The sequence below is a fragment of the Papio anubis genome, chromosome 17 (genome assembly GCF_008728515.1).
Source record: "Papio anubis isolate 15944 chromosome 17, Panubis1.0, whole genome shotgun sequence".
NCBI lineage: Eukaryota > Metazoa > Chordata > Mammalia > Primates > Cercopithecidae > Papio > Papio anubis.
The window spans coordinates 7,022,610-7,041,318 of record NC_044992.1 but is presented as its reverse complement, the minus strand read 5'-3'; the positions used below and the strand labels follow the sequence as shown (position 1 = coordinate 7,041,318).

Here is an 18,709-nt window from a genome sequence, read left to right as displayed (position 1 = left end):
CTACCCTTAACCCCACCTTATTTTGCCTTGATACAAGTTTTCTAATAACCTGGTTTGTCTCTTCTCGGCTTCAGGCCATCAAACTCCAAATGTTCATGGAACCGGAGCCTCAGATGATGGTGGCTACTTTTGCTAGGGACCCTCAGATAGGCCTCTGAGGGAGCCATCTTCCCCAAACAGCGCCCCCTGTCAGCTGGAAGTAGTTAAGATCGGTCTTGGTCTGTATCCTTGTTCTAACAGCAGTCAGATGGACTTCTTCAGAGCGGGGAACAACAATGATAGATGCAGGAGGCAGATGAGGGGGTGGGTCCCCAGACAATCTCCCACCGGCCTAGGTACTGGAAGAATGTGATGGAACCATGGAAGTTCACGCCGTTTGCATCCGGGAGGAGCCTGGCCTCCAGTTCCTGTGTGGTGGCCTGGGATTAAATCTGTAAGGTGGGGGCCTCCTAGCAGGACCGCCTCTTACTTTGCTGAGAGTTTGTCTTTCTTTTTTTTCCTTTTCACCCCATAAACCCTGCTCTACCCACTATTCAATGTGTCCGTGTGCGTAAATTTTCCTGGTCGTGTGATAAGAACCTGTTTTTTCTGCAACAATATCACCTAACAGAAGAATTACAGTCTAAAGAGAGATCATAATATTATGCAATCCAAAGAATAGAAATAAAAATAATGAAGAAAAGGCCAGGCGTGGTGGCTCACGCCTGTAATCCCAGCACTTTGGGAAGTCGAGGTGGGCGGATCACCTGAGGTCAGGAGTTCGAGACCAGCCTGACCAATATGATGAAACCCCATCTCTACTGAAATACAAAAAAAAAAAAAAAAAAAAAAGAGCTGGGCATGGTGGCATGCCCGGTGGCATCTGTAATTCCAGCTACTCAGGAGGCTGAGACAGGAGAATTGCTTGAACCCAAGAGGCAAAGGTTGCAGTGAGCCGAGATGGCGCCACTGCACTCCAGCCTGGGCAACAGAGTTTTCTGAGGCTGAGGCAGGAGAATCACTTGAACCCAGGAGGTGGAGGCTGCAGTAAGCCAAGATCACGCCACCATACTCCAGCCTGGGCAACAGAGCAAGACTCCATCTCAAAACAAAACAAAACAAAAACAAAAAAAGCCGGGTGTGGTGGTGTATGCCTGTAATCCCCAGCTACTTGGGAGGCTGAGACAGGAGAATTGATTTAACCCAGGAGGCAAAGGTTGAGGTGAGCCGAGATTGTGCCGTTGCACTCCTTGGTGACAGGAGCGAAACTCCACCCCCCAAAAATAATAATAATAAAAAAGAAAAACAAAAATGAACAACCTAGCTGGGCACAGTGACACATGCCTGTAATTCCAGCACTTTGGGAGGCCAAGGAGGGAGGATTGCTTGAGTTCAGGAGTTCAAGACCAGCCTGGGCAACATTGTGACACCTTGTCTCTACAAAAAATGAAATCAGCCAGGCGTGGTGACTCACACCTGTAGTTCTGCCTACTCAGGAGCCTGACTGGGAGGATCGCTTGAGCCTGGGAGGTTGAGGCTGCAGTGAGCTGAGATTGCACCACTGCACTCCAGCCTGGGCAACAGAGTGAAAACCTGTCTCAAAAAAATTATATATATATTCTTAGGATGAATGAAAAAATGGAGAGAGGGAGAGAAAGAGAAAAAGAGAAGATACATACATACAGTTGATTCTTATTGTTTGTGGATTTAATATTTGCAAATTCACCTACTTCCTAAAATGTATTTATAACTTTAAAATCAATATTTGTGGCCATTTGCAGACACGAGCAAACTGGTGAAAAATTTCAGTCACCCAACGCACATGCTTACCACTGACGATAGACAAGGCTCTGTTGAGAGCTCTACCTTCTAGTTTTCTATTTTCAATCTACTTAATGACATGTTTTTCATCGTTTTAAGGTTTTTGTTGATGATTTTGCTGATTAAAATGTGCCCCCCAGACCAAGCGCAGTGGCTCACACCTGTAATCCCAGCACTTTGGGAGGCCAAGGTGGGTGGACCACCTGAGGTCAGGAGTTCAAGACCAGCCTGACCAACATGGTGAAACCCCGTCTCTACAAAAAAAAAAAAAAAAAAAAAAAGCGAAATTAGCTGGGTGTGGTGGCGCATGCCTGTAATCCCAGCTAGTCCGGAGGCTGAGGCAGGAGACCTGCTTGAACCCAGGAGGCGGAGGTCACAGTGAGCCAAGATCGCGCCATCACACTCCAGCCTGGGCAACAAAAGTGAAACTCCATCTCAAAAAAAAAGAATGAGAGAAAAATTTGCAAAAATGATTAAGAGCCTCAAAAATCTGGAAGGGGAAAATCAAAAAGTCTAGTAGGCATGCTACTGAATTCTCAGAAGGAAAGAATAGGACAGAAAAACATATTTGAAAGAATGTCTAAAAACTTCCCAAATACACTAAAAGACAATTTTACAGAATCAAAAAATCTCAGGGAAACCCAAACAGGATAACTGAGAAAACTATGCCTGGGCACACGGTGATGGTTAATGTTATGCGTCAACTTGACTGAGTTAAGGAACGCCCAGAGAGCTGGAAAAACATTGTTTCTGGGTGTGTCGGTGCGAGTGTTTCTTGAAGAGATCGGCATTTGAATCGGTAGACTGAGTAAGGTTCTCTTGCACCAGTGTAGTTGGGCATTGTCCAATCAAGTGAGGGCTTGGAAAGAACAAAAAGATAAGAGGAAGGGTGAGTCCTCTCCTTGAGTTCAGACATCCAACTTCTCCTGCCTTTGGACCTAGGAGCTCCTGATTCTTGGGTCTTTAGACTCTAGGACTTACACCAGCACCACCACTGCCACTGCCACCACTACCACCACCACCCCACCTCCAGTTCTCAGGCCTTTGGACTCAGACTGAATTACACCACCAGCTTCCTGGTTCTCCAGATTACAGATGGCAGATTGTGAAACTTCTTGGTCCCTGTAATCGTTTGAGCCAATTCCCATGACAAAACCCCCCATTTTTGCGGTGGGGAAGCTCAATAAATAGAAAAAACAAAAACATATGTATATATATAATCACATATAAAAGTAATGTGATTATTAGCACAGAAGAGACATATCTATCTCCCCCAGGGGGTCTGCTTCTCTGGAGAACTCCAATACACACACCAAAGCCAAACTGTCAAAAACCAAAGAACCAGAGATACAAAGAAAATCTTGAAAGGATTTAGAGAAAAATAACAGGAAATAATGATCCCAAAGACTGTGAACTTCTCACTAGAAACTGTGAGGGCCGGAAGATAGGACATCTTAAGGACTTCCCTTTCAGAAGCCCCTCTCCCACAAGGGAGAGAGAGAGCTGTTCTCCTTTCTCTATCTTTTGCGTACTAAACCTCTGCTCCTAAACCAAAAAAAAAAAAAAAAAAAAAAAGTGCTAAAAGAAAAAAATAAACCTGTCACACCAGAAGCCTATCTCCAGCGAAGATATTCTTTAGGAATGAAGGCAAAATAGACATTTCCCGACAAAAAGAAAACTCAGATCATTTGTCACCAGCAATGCTGCTCTATAAGAAATACTAAAAGTTCTTTAGGCGGAAGGGGAATGATGTCACGGGGAACTCACTTTCAGGAATGAGAGCAAAGGCTAAATAGGCCAGGCACAGCGGCTCACGCCTGTAATCCCAGAACTTTGGGAGGCCAAGGTGGGCGGTTCACCTGAAATCAGGAGTTTGAGAGCAGCCTGGCCAACAGGGTGAAATCTCATCTCTATTAAAAATACAAAAAGTAGCTGGGCATGGTGGTGGGCGCCTGTAATCCCAGGTACTTGGGAGGCTGAGGTAGAATTGCTTGAACCTGGGAGGCAGAGGTTGCAGTGAGCCGAGACTGTGCCACTGCACTCCAGCCTGGGTGACAGAGCGAAACTGTCTCAAAAATAAATAAAATAAAAATACCTAAAATAAACCAGAAATGACTTGCAGAGGATGTAGAACATTGATACCCACATTAAGGTGCTAATGAAAGGGGAAAAAATGGCCAGCTAAAACCAACATATTACCCCCAAATCCTTTAACTTCAGCTTCTGTATTACAGCATCTATATCATCTTTTCATTCTTGGTTTGAGGCCAAAATAAAAGTACATTTTTGTTCATTTGTTAGTGACTCAAGAAAAGTGTAGGAAAAAAATACAAAAGAAAGTATGCCTCCTAGTGGTGGGATTAAGGGTGATCATTTTTCCCCCTCTGCATTATACCTTTCTACACTTTCCAAATTATTTATGACGATCAGTAAAACAGGTTAAAAAGCTGTTATGGCTAGTATCACCTTAATGCAGGAAAAGAGCTGCATCTGTTGTGACTACAACAAACTCAGCACAGAGCAGGGGCTGTGCGCGGGCTCAGTGACTGGAAGGTCCCCTCCCACTAACAGATCAGCAGCAGCCCAGGCAGGAGGCAGGAGGCAGGAGGCAGGGCCTGTGGGTCCCCTGAATCCCAATGAAGCACTCCATGGTCACACTTTTGGTCAAAATTAGTAAACTTTATTTAAACTTCAAAAAAATAAAATAACAGACAAAAGGCAGCTTTAGCTTTGTTCTTCTCGAGGATCAGCTGTAACCACTCAGAGCAGGAACTACCCCTAAGTTAAAATGCCCTTTACCCGCCCCCACATCAAGTCACAGGCAAGGAAGGATCTTCAATTTGGGGACAGGCAAGGGGTGGGTGGGGTAGGAACGAGAACACCACTGGGCCAGTGGGTTCTGACAGCATGAGTGGAGAACGAGACAAGAATCTGCATCAGAAACGGGATCCAGAAGTTCACCAAGAGCTCTGCCACAAGGCGTTTATGTACAAGGGAGCTGGGCTGGGGGTGACACCCCACGAGGGAAGCAAGAACTGCACAGCAGCATGGGCAAGCTGCCCTGGACCCTAGCCCGCTGCCGCACCCCACGAGCCCTCAGTTCTCCTCATCACTGTCATCCGGGCTGATGGCCGGGCTGGTGAGGCTGTAGGTGGGGCTGGTGGGCGAGTAACCAGGGGAAGTGGGAGAGTAAGTCGAGCCTTTGGGAGAGGTGGGCGAGTAGGTGGGACTGGTGGGTGAGTACTTGGGAGAAGTGGGCGAGTAAGTGGGACTAGTAGGTGAGTACTTGGGAGAGGTTGGGGTGTAGACTGGAGAGGTTGGGGAATAAGTAGGGGATGTTGGGGAGTATTTCGGGGTGGTGGGTGAATAGGTGGGACTGGTAGGAGAGTACTTGGGAGAGGTGGGTGAATATTTGGGACTGGTAGGTGAGTACTTGGGGGAGGTTGGGGTATACTCTGGGGAGCTGGGACTGTAGGAAGGACTGGTTGGGGTGTACTTGGGTGAGGTTGGGCTGTAGCTGGGTGACGTTGGGGTGTAATTGGGACTGGTTGGAGAATAGTTCGGGCTGGTGGGTGAGTAACTTGGGGAAGTGGGTGAGTAGCTGGGGGAGGTGGGTGAATAGCTTGGAGAGGTTGGTGAGTAGCTGGGGGAAGTGGGAGAATAGCTGGGTGAAGTTGGCGAGTAGCTGGGAGATGTTGGCGAGTAGCTGGGAGATGTCGGCGAGTAGCTGGGAGAGGTGGGCGAGTAGCTAGGGGAAGTGGGCGAGTAGCTGGGAGAGGTGGGTGAGTAGCTGGGAGAGGTGGGTGAGTAGCTGGGAGAGGTGGGCGAGTAGCTGGGAGAGGTGGGCGAGTAGCTGGGAGAGGTCGGGGAGTAGCTGGGTGATGTGGGACTATAGTTGGGACTGGTTGGAGAATATGATGGAGAGGTAGGGGAGTAGGAGGGTGAAGTGGGGGAATAAGAGGGACTCTGGGGTGTGTAGCCCCCAGGAGAGCGGGGCTCGTAGGCAGGTGACGTTGGCGAGTAGCTGGGAGACATGGCACCACCTGTGGGGAAACAGCCAACAAAGGAGATGAGTAATGGACAGACTCACCCAGAACTGAGGAGGAAACAAACCTGGCCCGACAGATGGCGACAGCTCACCTGGTGAAGGGATGTAAGGGCTTGAGGGACCCGGGGACCCCGGGGAGCCGGGTGTGGGAGACCAGGCAGGGGAGTAACCTGGGCTGAAGCCACTGGCATCTGATGCAGCACTGGGAGAGAAGCCAGCTGCCCCTGGGGTCATTCCACTCCCTATAGAGTGAGAAAAGCAAGTTAAGGCCAGAGCTGAAGATCAAATGCCCCCAATTCTTCCTGCCCACCTTTCAATAGCCCTCTGCGGCCTTCAAGAGTTCCAACAATGGCTGCTGTTCATGATCCCAGCTCACCCACCTCTGAACCACCTGGAGGGCCCTCTTCCTGGATCAGGTTACTCACCAACACTGGGGGACCAGGCGCCGTAGGCAGGGGTTGCACCCTGGTTCCAAGGCGTCATGGCAGGAGAGATTCCACCCATGGGACTGGGTGCTGAGCCAAAGAACATGCCGGTGGCTGCAAAGAGGCACACAGGAAATCGTGAGGAGCAAGAACAGCAACAACAGACTAGTGACACCCTCCCACCCATGGCCTGCCCCACCGCCTCGCCAATGCAGGCAGGTACTGGGCAGCTAGGGCCTCATACTCACGTCCAGCAGCCCCCAGGCCGGGTATATTGGTGGGGATCTCCATGCCATACTTGCACTTCTCTGCATCAAGCAGTAGGTCAAAGCAGCCAGTGCCGGCTGGAGCCAGCTGGCCCAGCATGATATTTTCAGAGACCCCCTTCATGGGGTCGCTCTCGCCGTGTGCGGCTGCTTCCATAAGCACATCCACCTGAACAGAGCAGACAGGCCCCATGAGACCCCACCACACACAGCACCTGGCTGTCCCATCACCACAGCCCAGCCGCCCAAAGTGGGCGCCCTTCTTCCCACACTGCTCCCTCCTTCTGCCCTATTCATAAATTCCACTGTTACCGTTTCCTCAAAGGAACACTTCATGAGTGGTCCTGTGTCCTGGCGGTTGACTCCGTGTCGGGTGATGGCCATCAAATGGCCACGACAGGTCATGGTATCACACAAGAGAGCCAAGTGTCGGTAATTGACATAGGAGCCATCAAACGAGATGACATGGTACAGCTCCCGCTCCAGGGCCTTCCGCACAGCTTCAATGCCCAGCACCTGGCACAGGGGAGGGAAGCAGACGGGAGGGTCAGGACTGAGCAACTCTGCTCTCTTTCCTGCTTCTGCCACCACCCAGATCCAGGGAGGGGGTCAGGAGCCAGGACATCCCACACTCAGAAATGGATTCAGGCAGAAAAAGTCTGAGCCTGAGGAAATCCTGTGAGTGGACAGCACAGAATGAGGGGCCTGAGAGCCAGAGATCCACGAAAGGCCGCTGGGCAGCACACTAGGGCTCACCGTGAAGATCTCCACGATGTCATTGGACGTGGTGCGCACGGGGTCCACATCCTTCTCACTTAGCACCCGCATCAAGCTCACGCCGTCCGTCTCCAGGATCCACTCCTGCAGGGCCTTGAATTCCCCGTCCTCTGTGATGATGATTTTCTTCTTGTTGTCTGTCTGTGGCAAGTGCATGTACACCTGTGGGAAAGACAGCGTGCTCAGGGTGGGCAGGGCGGGGAGTCGGGGAGCGGGAGGAGGAAGGCGGTGGCGGAGGGGACGGCTGACCTTGCTGATCTGCTCGATGCCCTGCAGGGTCATATCTGTCAGCATGTTGGACTCAATGCAGCGCAGGAAGACATCATCATCCATCTTATCCACCACCTCTTCCTCCTGCAGCGAGAGTGAGGTCAGCACTCGGCATCCTCTGGTCTCTTCCCCAGCTCTCACCTCCAACTACAGCCTCCTTGAGGGCCTAACAAGTCAGTCACCAGGCTCTGCCCCTCACACTTCCAGTGGGACAGTTTTTTTTTTTTGAGACGGAGTTTCGCTGTTATCAGCCTGGGCTGGAGTGCAATGGCACGATCTCGGCTCACGGCAACCTCTACCCCCCAGGTTCCAGCAATTCTCCAGTGAGACTTTTTATCCTGATTTTACAATATTAAAAGCAGCCTAAGGAAAGGCACCCAAATCCCACCAACCTATCACAACTTCCACTCTGGTGCAGTCCTGCCTAGCGAGAGGCGGGCTCCATCAAAGTGTCACGTCCTCCAACCACTGTACCCAAACACACACCATTCCCTGCTCCAGCACTTAACCCCATGTTCACCTAGGCTGCCGCTGGCATGACAGTGATCTCTTTTAATGGCCATATATTGTATTCCATCAAGACCTATCAATGCTTTTATAACTGTTTTCTGACAGCAGGTTCAGTAGTTAGTGAGTTCTTCAGTTTTTTTTTTTTTTTTTTTTTTGAGATGGAGTCTCACTCTTGTTGCCCAGGCTGGAGTGCAATGGCGCCATCTTACCTCACTGCAACCTCCACCTCCCAGGTTCAAGCGGTTCTCCTGCCTCAGCCTCCCGAGTAACTGAGATTACAGGCATGCACCACCATGCCCGGCTAATTTTGTATTTTCAGTAGAGACGGGGTTTCTCCATGTTGGTCAAGCTGGTGTCCAACTCCTGACCTCAGGTAATCTGCCCGCCTCGGCCTCCCAAAGTGCTGGGATTACAAGTCTGAGCCACCACGCCCGGCCTGAGTTCTTCAGTTTTTATTACTAAAGCATCAGGCACCAACATGTGCTAAACAAATATTGCAGGAGCCATGCCCAGGAGTGAAGTCACTGATCCAGCCTTTTCATGGGTCTTGTTATGCCTGTCACACGACTTCCCCTAGGACATAGCAATTCCTACTATGCAACCTGCCCCCAAGTCTGGCCCCTGCCTCAGGGCTGGGGTTTGTATTCCCTAAGCAAAGCAAGCTGCAGGAGGCTCAGGGGAGGAAAGCCAGGGGACAGGGCAACAGGGAGGCACTCCTATCTCCTATTTCAACACCAGCTGTTTTATCTACTCAGCCGGTGCTGTGGGTTTTGAAAATCGTTGCTCATCACCATTCCCTATCCCGAAATTAGGTGGGTACGACCCACCCCTCAATGTTTATTGTTTGAGACGGAGTTTCACTCTTGTTGCCCACGTTGGAGTGCAATGGCATGATCTTGGCTCACCACAACCTCCGCCTCCTGGGTTCAAGCCATTCTCCTGCCTCAGTCTCCCGAGTAGCTGGGATTACAGGCACGCACCACCATGGCTGGCTAATTTTGTATTTTTAGTAACACGAGATGGGGTTTCTCTGTGTTGGTCAGGCTGACCTCAGGTGATCCACCCACCTCAGCCTCCCACAGTACTGGGATTACAGGCCCGGGGCCCCGCGCCCAGCCCCCCTCAGTGCTGGGATTACAGGCCTGGCCCCCGCGCCCGGTCCCCCTCAGTGCTGACTGCATCTTCTCTTCTTTGGTCCCTAACATGATTCATGAGTTCTACACGTGACACATCAACTTCTTCCTAGATCCCCTATTACCTCCTGCATCTTGTTCTCATCGCTGTTCATGATGCGAATACGGAGCACCAGCTTCTCTGCGTTGTCATCATTAAAGATGCAGTTCAAGTCATCACCAAAACCTGGTGGGATGAGGAGCCATGAGAAAGGCTGCAGCTAACAGGACTGGCCGCAGGCACTGTCCATTCGCAGCTCCCTCTGAGCAAGGCTCTTTTGGCTTCCCACTCCTCCTCACAGAAACTTCCTTTTTCTTTTTTTTTTTTTTTTTTTGAGACGGAGTCTCGCGCTGTGTCACCCAGGCTGGAGTGCAGTGGCGCGATCTCGGCTCACTGCAAGCTCCGCCTCCCAGGTTCACGCCATTCTCCTGCCTCAGCCTCCGAGTAGCTGGGACTACAGGCGCCCGCCACCTCGCCTGGCTAGTTTTTTGTATTTTTAGTAGAGACGGGGTTTCACCATGTTAGCCCGGATGATCTCGATCTCCTGACCTCGTGATCCACCCGCCTCGGCCTCCCAAAGTGCTGGGATTACAGGCTTGAGCCACCGCGCCCGGCCAGAAACTTCCTTTTTCATAAAAGCCCTCGGAAAGGGGAAGGGGGACCACTGAGAAGAGAAAGGGAGTGCAGAGGGGACCTGGAGAGTTGGAGGATGCCTTGGATGGGTGGAACTGGTACGTGGACGGAGTGAGGGTGGGTAGCTCTTTAGGGGCTCAAGTGCAGTGAACACGACAGGTGGTGGCACAGACAGTGGGGCTCCTGAGCCAGGCCTGCCCTCCTAGGCTTACCAGCATTGATCTTTTCAGCAATCTGCTCCATGGTCAGCTTCCGATCAGTCATGTGCTTCCGATCCAGCTCCACCCGCAACAGCCAGGGGGAGATTCGGGCCACATCAAAGTCAGGCATTTCATAGTAGACATTCACCCACTCTTGGTCCTCTGCCACCACCGTGCTCTGGGGGTTGGGGTCATAGTAGATGGCTGTGTTGGCAGTCACCTTCCTCAACGTTGTATGCTCCAGGCGGCACAGAATATCCTGGGAACAGAGAGAAGTCCATGACACAGAGAACCGAGTAGCTCTAAAGGCTTTTTTTTTTTTTTTTTTTGAGACGGAGTCTCACTCTGTCCCCTAGGCTGGAGTGCAGTGGCGCGATCTCCACTCACTGCAAGCTCCGCCCCTCTGGGTTCACGCCATTCTCCTGCCTCAGCCTCCTGAGTAGCTGGGACTACAGGCGCCCGCCACCACGCCCGGCTAATTTTTTGTATTTTTAGTAGAGACGGGGTTTCACTGTGTTAGCCAGGATAGTCTTGATCTCCTGACCTCGTGATCCGCCCATCTCAGCCTCCCAAAGTGCTGGGATTACAGGCGTGAGCCACCGTGCCCGGCCTCTAAAGGCCTCTTCTAACTCTCCTTATCAAGGGAATCCAAAACCCTTTATTCAACGGGAAGAGTTCTTCTTTTGTTTTTTTTTTTGAGATGGAGTCTCGCTCTTGTCCAAGCTGGAGGGCAGTGGCACAATCTCAGCTCACTGCAACCTCTGCCTCCCAGGTTCAAGCGATCCTCCTGCCTCCGCCCCTACAGGTAGCTGGGATTACAGGCACGCGCCACCACGCCCAGCTAATTTTTATATTTTTAGTAGAGACGGTGTTTCACCACGTTGGCCAGGTTGGTCTTCAACTCCTGACCTCAGGTGATCCACCCGCCTTGGCCTCCCAAAGTGCTGGGATTACAGGCGTGAGCCATCACGCCCAGTTGAGTTGTTCTTTTCTTCCTGCCAAGAAGCCCAGCACCCCTGGATCCCTACCTTGGCTCTCTCAGCATCTCGAGCAGACTGGCCCAACAAGAAGACAGTAAGTGAAGGGGTCTTTGGCTTCTTGGAAATGTTGATGAGCTCCTTAAGTCGGGGCACACCCAGCGTCACATTCTTGGCAGACACACCAGCATAGTGGAAGGTATTCAAGGTCATCTGGGTGGCAGGTTCTCCAAGGGACTGTGCAGCCAGAGCTCCCACCATTTCCCCAGGATGGGCCTAAGGAAAAGAGGAAAAGCTAGCATCAGACAAAGCCAACGCCTCTCTTTCGGTTAATGAGAGCAGGATGCGGATCCGCATCTGGCTTATCACAGTCAGGGCCAGAACTGCTAACCTTAAAGGACATGGGTAGATAAGTTTGGAAAAGGCAGACAAACTCTAAAAGAAAAAAAAAGAAACTCCTATTTGATCATCCCCTTCCTCACACAAGAGCTTCCATTTATAGGACACCATTTGGCACCTGGTATGCAGCACATCCCAAGAAAGCTACTATACCATCTGAGATCCAAATTTCTTTTTTTTTTTTTTTTCTGAGATGGAATCTCACCCTGTCGCCCAGGATGGAGTGCAATGGCGCAATCTTGGCTCACTGCAACTTCTGCCTCCCTGCAACTTCTGCCTCCCAGGTTCAAGCAATTCTCCTGCCTCAGCCTCCCAAGTAGCTGGTATTACAGGTGTGTGCCACCACACCCAGCTAATATTTTTTTGTATCTTTAGTAGAGACGGGGTTTCACCATGTTGGTCAGGCTGGTCTCAAACTCCCAACCTCAAGTGATCCACCCGCCTCGGCCTCCCAAAGTGCTAGGATTACAGGTGTGAGCCTCTGCACCTGGCCAAGATTCAAACTTCTAAACCTATATTAAAATTACTGGGTAAATATTCATTCTATAACAGCTAAATAGGAAGCTCCCCGTATGTTATGAGATAGTCACGTATGAAATTAAACTGTAATCACACAGTATCTAACTTTTTCAGACTAACTTCTTCCACTAAGTAAATATACATTTAAAGTTCATCACTGGTAGAGACAGGATTTCGTTAATGTTGCCCAGGCTGGTCTCCAACTCCTGGGCTCTGGTGAACCTCCTGCCTTGGCCTCCCAAAGTGTTGAGATTATAGTTATAAGCCACCGCATCTGGCTTATCACTGTCTTTCTGTGGCTTGACAGCTCATTACTTTTTTTTTTTTCTTAAGAGTCTCACTGTCACCCAGGCTGAAGTACAGTAGCATGATCTCAGCTCACTAATGCAGCCTCAACCTACTGGCCTCAGGTGATCCTCCCACCTCAGCCTCCCAAGTAGCTGTGATTACAGGGGCACTCCACCACACCCGGCTAAATTTTTTTGTACATGGGGTTTTGCCATGTGCCCAAGGGTGGTCTTGAACTTCTGGGCTCAAGCAATCTTCCTACCTCAGCCTCCCAAAGAGCTAGGATTATAGACATCAGCCACTGTGCTTGGCTGTTACTTTTTTTTTGAGACGGTCTCCCTCTGTTGCCCAGGCTGGAGTACAGTGATGCAATCTCACTCAGCTCACTGCAACCTCTGCTGCCCAGGTTCAAGTGATCCTCCTGCCTTAGCCTCCCAAGTAGCTGGGATAACAAGTGTGTGCCACCACACCTGGCTAATTTTCCTATTTTTGGTAGAGATGAGGTTTCACCATGTTGGGCAGGCTCTTCTGGAACTCCTGACCTCAAGTGATCTGCCTGCCTCGGCCTCCCAAAGTGCTGGGATTACCGGCGTGAGCCACCACGCCCAGCCTGTTCATTACTTTTTATTGCTCAATGATGTTCCCTCGAATGGATATGCGATCTACCACATTTTGCTTATACATTCATCAGTGGACACTTAAGTTGTTTTCACTGCTTAACTACAGTAACACTGATATGAACATTTGTGTATAAATGTTTGCGTGGCCATATGCTTTCTGTTCTCTTGACTGTGTGTGTGTGTGTGTGTGTGTGTATATATATAGATCTAGGAATGAAACTGCTGGGCCATATGGTAACTCTATGTTTAACTTCCTAAAGCAGTTGTACCTTTTCTACTAGCAATGTATGAGGGTTCTAATTTTTCCACATCCTTGTCAACACTTGTTATTATCTGTGCTTGGATTACAGTCACACTAGTGGACATGAAGTGGCACATCGCTCTGGTTTCATGTGCATTATCCCTGATGGCTAATGATGTTGAGGATCTTTTCATGCACTTACTGATCATTTGCATAAGTAGTACTCTTCTTCGGGGAAACATGTTTTTAAATTTTATTATTATTATTTTTTTTGAGACAGAGTCTTGCTCTGTCGCCCAGGCTGGAGTGCAGTGGCGCGGTCTCGGCTCACTGCAACCTCCGCCTCCCAGGTTCACACCATTCTCCTGCCTCAGCCTCCCGAGTAGCTGGGACTACAGGCACCTGCCACCACGCCCGGCTCATTTTTTGTATTTTTTTTTTAGTAGAGACGGGGTTTCACCATGTTAGCCAGGATGGTCTCTTATCTCCTGACCTCGTGGATCCACCCCCTTTTGGCCTCCCAAAGCTGGGGTTACAGGCATGAGCCACCGTGCCTGGCCTTTTATTATTATTTTGGATATGGAATCTCACTCTTGTTGCCCAGGCTGGAGTGCAATGGCACGATCTTGGCTGACTGCAACCTCCACCTCCCGGGTTCAAGTGATTCTCCTGCCTCAGCCTCCCGAGTAACTCGGATTACAGGCATGCGCCACCAAGCCCGGCTAATTTTGTATTTTTAGTAGAGATGGTGTTTCTCCATGTTGGTCAGGCTGGTCTCAAACTCCCGACCTCAGGTGATCCACCCGCCTCAGCCTCCTAAAGTACTGGGATTACAGGCGTGAGCCACCACGCCCACCCAGGAAACAAGTATTGAAATCCATTGAGACTTTTTATTGTTGACCTGCTATATTGTCCTTTACATATTCTATATGTATGGCCCTTATCAGATGACTTCCAAATATTTTCTCCCATTCTCTGTGTTTTCTTTTTACTTTCTTGATAGTGTACTATGAACCATGAAGTTTTAAATTTTGATGAAGTCCAATTCATCTATTTTTTCCTTTGGATGCTTATACTTTTGGTGTCATACCTAAGAATTCACTGCCTAAGCCAGTCATGAAGACTTATTCAAGTTTCCTTCTCAGAGTATTTTTATAGTGTCAGCTCTTGAATTTAGGCATTTTGAGATAGTTTTTGTACATGGTATGAGGTAGGAATCCAACTTCATTCTTCTGCATGTGGGTATCTAGTTGCCCTAGCAGTATTTGCTAACAAGAGTATTCTTACACCATTTAATTAAATTGGGACTCTTGCAAAAAATCAAGTGACCATAAATGTGAGGGTTTATTTCTGGACTCTCAATTCTACTCTATCAGTCTTTATATGTATCTTTATGACAGAACACACTGTCTTGCTTACTGTAGCTTTGTAGTAAGTTTTGAAATCAGGGAATGTGAGTTGTCCAACTTTTGTTACTTTTAAATATTGTCTTGGCTATACTATATCCTTTGCATTTCCATATGAATTTTAACATCAAGTTGTAAATGTCTGTGAAAAAAACCAGTTGGAATTTTGATAGGGATTATATCGGATCTATACAGCTCACTTTGGGAAGTAGTGCTATTCAACAATATTAAGTCTTCCAATCCATGAACACGAGAGGTCTTTCATTTAGGGGTTTAAAAAAAAAAAAAAAATACAGAGTCTCACTCTTGTTGCCCAGGCTAGAGTGCAATGGCGCAATCTCGGGTCACTGCAACCTCCACCCCCAGGTTCAGGTGATTCTCCTGTCTCACCTCCCGAGCAGCTGGGATTACAGGCATATGCCACCACACCCAGCTAATTTTGTATTTTTAGTAAAGGTGGGGTTTCTTCCTGTTGGTCAGGCTGTTCTCGAACTCCTGACCTCAGGTGATCTGCCCACCTCAGTCTCCCAAAGTGCTGGGATTACAGGAGTAGGCCACAGCACCCAGCTTCATTTAGGTCTTTTTAAATTTCTTTCAGCCATGTTCTATGGTGTTCCCTAATACATTTTTAATTATTTAATTTATAAAAATTGACTTACAGTAAACAGGTTCAGAGGTACACCTATGACAGTGCTTTACCCTATTATCCTATAAAATCCTTAAAGCCAATGAAAGCATATTCCACTATCTATAAATCTTTTTTTCTATTTACTCCTTTTTTTTTTTTTGAGACAAGAGTCTCGCTCTGTTGCCCAGGCTGGAGTGCAAAGGTGTAATCTCAGCTCACCGCAACCTCCGCCTCCTAGGTTCAAGCGATTCTCCTGCCTCAGCCTCCCAAGTAGCTGGGATTACAGGCGCGCACCACCACACCTGGCTAATTTTTGTATTTCACCATGTTGGTTAGGCTGGTCTCGAACTCCTGACCCACCCACCCACCTCGGCCTCCCAAAGTGCTGGGATTATGGGCGTGAGCCATTATACCCAGCCCTAATTCCCTATCTTTATCTAAATTAGACTCTGCACACAGCAGGGAGTGTAGGGAAGAAGAACAAAAAAAGAATTCTATGTCATATCCTAGTCATGCCACTTACTTCCTATATGACCATCATACAATCCAGTCTCTCTCTCCAAGCCTGAGTTTTTTTGTTTTTTTTTTGACGGAGTCTCGCTCTGTCACCAGGATGGAGTGCAGTGGCATGATCTCAGCTCACTGCAACCTCCGCCTCCAAGGGTTCAAGTGATTCTCCTGCCTCAGCCTCCCGAGAGTAGCTGGGACTACAGGCGCACGCCACCACACCCAGCTAATTTTTGTATTTTTAGTAGAGACAGGGTTTTACCATGTTGGCCAGGATGGTCTCCATCTTTTGACTTTGTGATCCGACTGCCTCGGCCTCCCAAAGTGCTGGGATTACAGGCATGAGCCACCGCGCCCAGCCCAAACCTCAGTTTTTCTCTGCAACGTGGGACTAACAAACCCTCCCCCGCTAGGAGTGTTTTAAAGCCATGATGGTACAAAGGGATAATGGCCCAAACACAGGACTTGGTAAGGTACACAGTAGTCTCTCCATGAATGACAACTATTATTAGGTGATTGTGGACAGAAGTGGGCTCTTCTTGGAAACCACAGAAGTCAACAGGTAAAAGGAGGAAAACAACACTCACAATAGCTTGGTTGAACTTGGACTCAATCTCCCCAAGCAGCCAGTCGAAGGCCTCCCCACTGAGCCGAAACTCCTCCGCCATGCGGCGGGAACACAACGTGGACCGCAGGTGGATGTTGAAGAGCAGCGTGGCATTTTCCTGGGCCTGCCGACTTAGTGGGTCATCCCCATTCACAATCACCAGCTTCTTGCTCAATTCCTTGACTCCTGGGGACCAATTAGAGGTGAGGAGATCATCAGACCAGGGCCCAGCAGTCTCCTATCCCCTAGCCTGGCTGGGAGACCCCTAAGCAGGTACTCACCCTCCACCACTTTGATGGGGTGCAGGTCGGAGGGAAGGCGTGGGTTGATGTGGAAGATTTTCTGAGCGTTCCAGATCATCCGCAGCAGGTTACAGGGGAGGACAACCTGAGGGAGGAGGATATGGAGGGAGGGTTGTGTCTGGGGACAGCCATCCAGGGAGGCACATCTCTAGTGTTAGCACTTCCCAGCCACACACACCTTGCTGTCTCCAGTTGGAAAGATGACCCTGAGCACCTCCCGATCCTCCCGCATCCGCTCAAATTCCCGCTCCAACTCGTTCTGTATGTGTGCGTTGCTCAGCACGTCCTTCACCAGGTCCTCCTGCAGAGTGCGCCGCAGGGCCCTCTCATTGGTATAATCAAAGCGGAACCTGGAAGTGCAAGGGGTAGCCAGTGGGCAGGTAGGCTCTGGGACCTTGGTCCCCACAAAATGCGCTCTAAGGTTCCCAAACGTGCACAGCCGACCAGGTACAGTGGTTTGGAGGCAAGAATCTTGGACAGAGAAAAATTCAGGCCCAAGGACTGCCAGTGGGACCTGAGTACAGGCCCATCCCTCTGCATCTGCTTTATAATATCGGCAGGGACAAAATGGGGACTGATCTTAAATCCACCTCCATCCACCTCCTCCCCCGTGTCACACAGCTGTTTCAGATAGGTGGGAAAAGGACGTTGAAAGGTAAGCTCTAGTGCAAGACACATACCAGGCTATCTCTCTGGAATAGGTATAGGAATCCTACTACTCAGGCCCTGAGCCCCAGGGGCGAGAACCACCCGCCTGCCCGCCTCCTCACTTCTTCTCAAAAGCCTTGTTGGAAGGTTTCAGCGTAGCCAGGTTCTGGAACTCAACGCTCTCGCCTGCCAGGCCATCTTCGCCGTAGCGCAGCTGTACCACCTGGTTGATGGAGTTCCTCACAGTCGCGTCGTACTTCACCATCACTGACTCCATGGACTTGATCAGTCGCCGCTGGATGTATCCTGGAGGGAAGTAATCAGTTGTAGGACCCAAGGCAAAAAGGGGATGACAAAGCCCAAAGACCCAGGCTGGGGCCGTAACCTACCTGACTCTCAAAAGAGTCAGCTAGTATTCCCTTTGTCTAGGGCCTTTGAATGAAAACTCAGTGTCTACCACTAGATGGACAAAAAGCCCAGCAGGCACCACCCCAATGGGACAGGCCAGCAGAGCCCTGGAAAGCTCTATCCCTGCACTGCGGAATGCTGCACAGCAATCCAAACAAGGGTGTTTGCCTACTCTTGAGTCTCTATTCTTTCCACAAGGGCCAGAATTATACCCTGGGAATAGGAGCCTGAGCATTTCCACTCCCCACCTGTCAGGGGTTTCTCAGCCTACAGCAGTCCCTGGTAACAGCCCAAGGAAGACCCCTAAGGAAAGCCTCACCAGTCTCAGCAGTCTTGACAGCCGTGTCAATGAGCCCCTCACGACCCCCCATGGCGTGGAAAAAGAACTCGGTGGGGGTGAGGCCGGCTAGGTAGGAGTTCTCCACAAAGCCACGGCTCTCGGGCCCATAGTCATCCTTGATGAAGTGAGGCAGAGTCCGGTGCTTGAAGCCAAATGGAATCCGTTTGCCCTCCACGTTCTGCTGCCCGACGACAGCAATGACCTGGGAAACAGAAAGGTGGGGTGTACTGAATTCCCTCTGCCTTAAGAATAACAGTTCCCAAGATTTCTTCCCAACTCCCGTGATCCTCCTGACTCTAATACATACAAACACCTTCCTTCCTCCTCCCAAACTTCAGTGTGGCCCCGTATGTGGAAAGACAAGGCTCCTCACCTGGGAGATGTTAATCTTGGAACCTTTAGCTCCAGACACGACCATAGACTTGAAGTTGTTGTATTCAGACAGGGATTTCTGAGCAGAGGAGCCAGTCTTGTCTCGGGCATCATTAAGAATGCGGTTCACCTGATTCTCAAAGGTCTGCCGCAGAGTGTTCCCTGGGGTGGGCTCCAGCTCGTTGTTGTGTGCCTTCTCGATGACCTGGAGGCAGAGCTCTTGGTGAGACATCAATCCCTACTCCCCGCCCCATCCCTCTAACTTTACACTCCCTTTGCTCTTGATGATGCTAACTTCAAAGTCCCTGGAAACCCCTTATTCCATCTCTGGTGGCCTTCCCTCTC

At 49.7% G+C, this 18,709-nt stretch overlaps 1 protein-coding gene across 1 annotated transcript in view; it reads right to left on the bottom strand.

Annotated features, from left to right (window-relative positions):
* Positions 1-4,458: 4,458 nt before the first annotated feature.
* Positions 4,459-18,709, bottom strand: part of POLR2A (RNA polymerase II subunit A) — a 33,281-nt gene continuing 19,030 nt past the window's right edge. Inside the window, exons 14-29 of the mRNA XM_009189556.4 lie at positions 18,366-18,569; positions 17,972-18,194; positions 17,367-17,550; positions 16,775-16,946; positions 16,576-16,681; positions 16,275-16,480; positions 11,131-11,355; positions 10,115-10,361; positions 9,355-9,455; positions 7,566-7,670; positions 7,296-7,478; positions 6,852-7,055; positions 6,522-6,708; positions 6,274-6,387; positions 5,941-6,090; positions 4,459-5,843 (exon numbers count right to left, since the gene is read on the bottom strand). Coding sequence (XP_009187820.2) covers positions 4,897-5,843; positions 5,941-6,090; positions 6,274-6,387; positions 6,522-6,708; positions 6,852-7,055; positions 7,296-7,478; positions 7,566-7,670; positions 9,355-9,455; positions 10,115-10,361; positions 11,131-11,355; positions 16,275-16,480; positions 16,576-16,681; positions 16,775-16,946; positions 17,367-17,550; positions 17,972-18,194; positions 18,366-18,569 — 3,558 coding nt within the window. The 3' untranslated portion in view covers positions 4,459-4,896. The remainder of the gene's footprint in view (positions 5,844-5,940; positions 6,091-6,273; positions 6,388-6,521; positions 6,709-6,851; positions 7,056-7,295; positions 7,479-7,565; positions 7,671-9,354; positions 9,456-10,114; positions 10,362-11,130; positions 11,356-16,274; positions 16,481-16,575; positions 16,682-16,774; positions 16,947-17,366; positions 17,551-17,971; positions 18,195-18,365; positions 18,570-18,709) is intronic.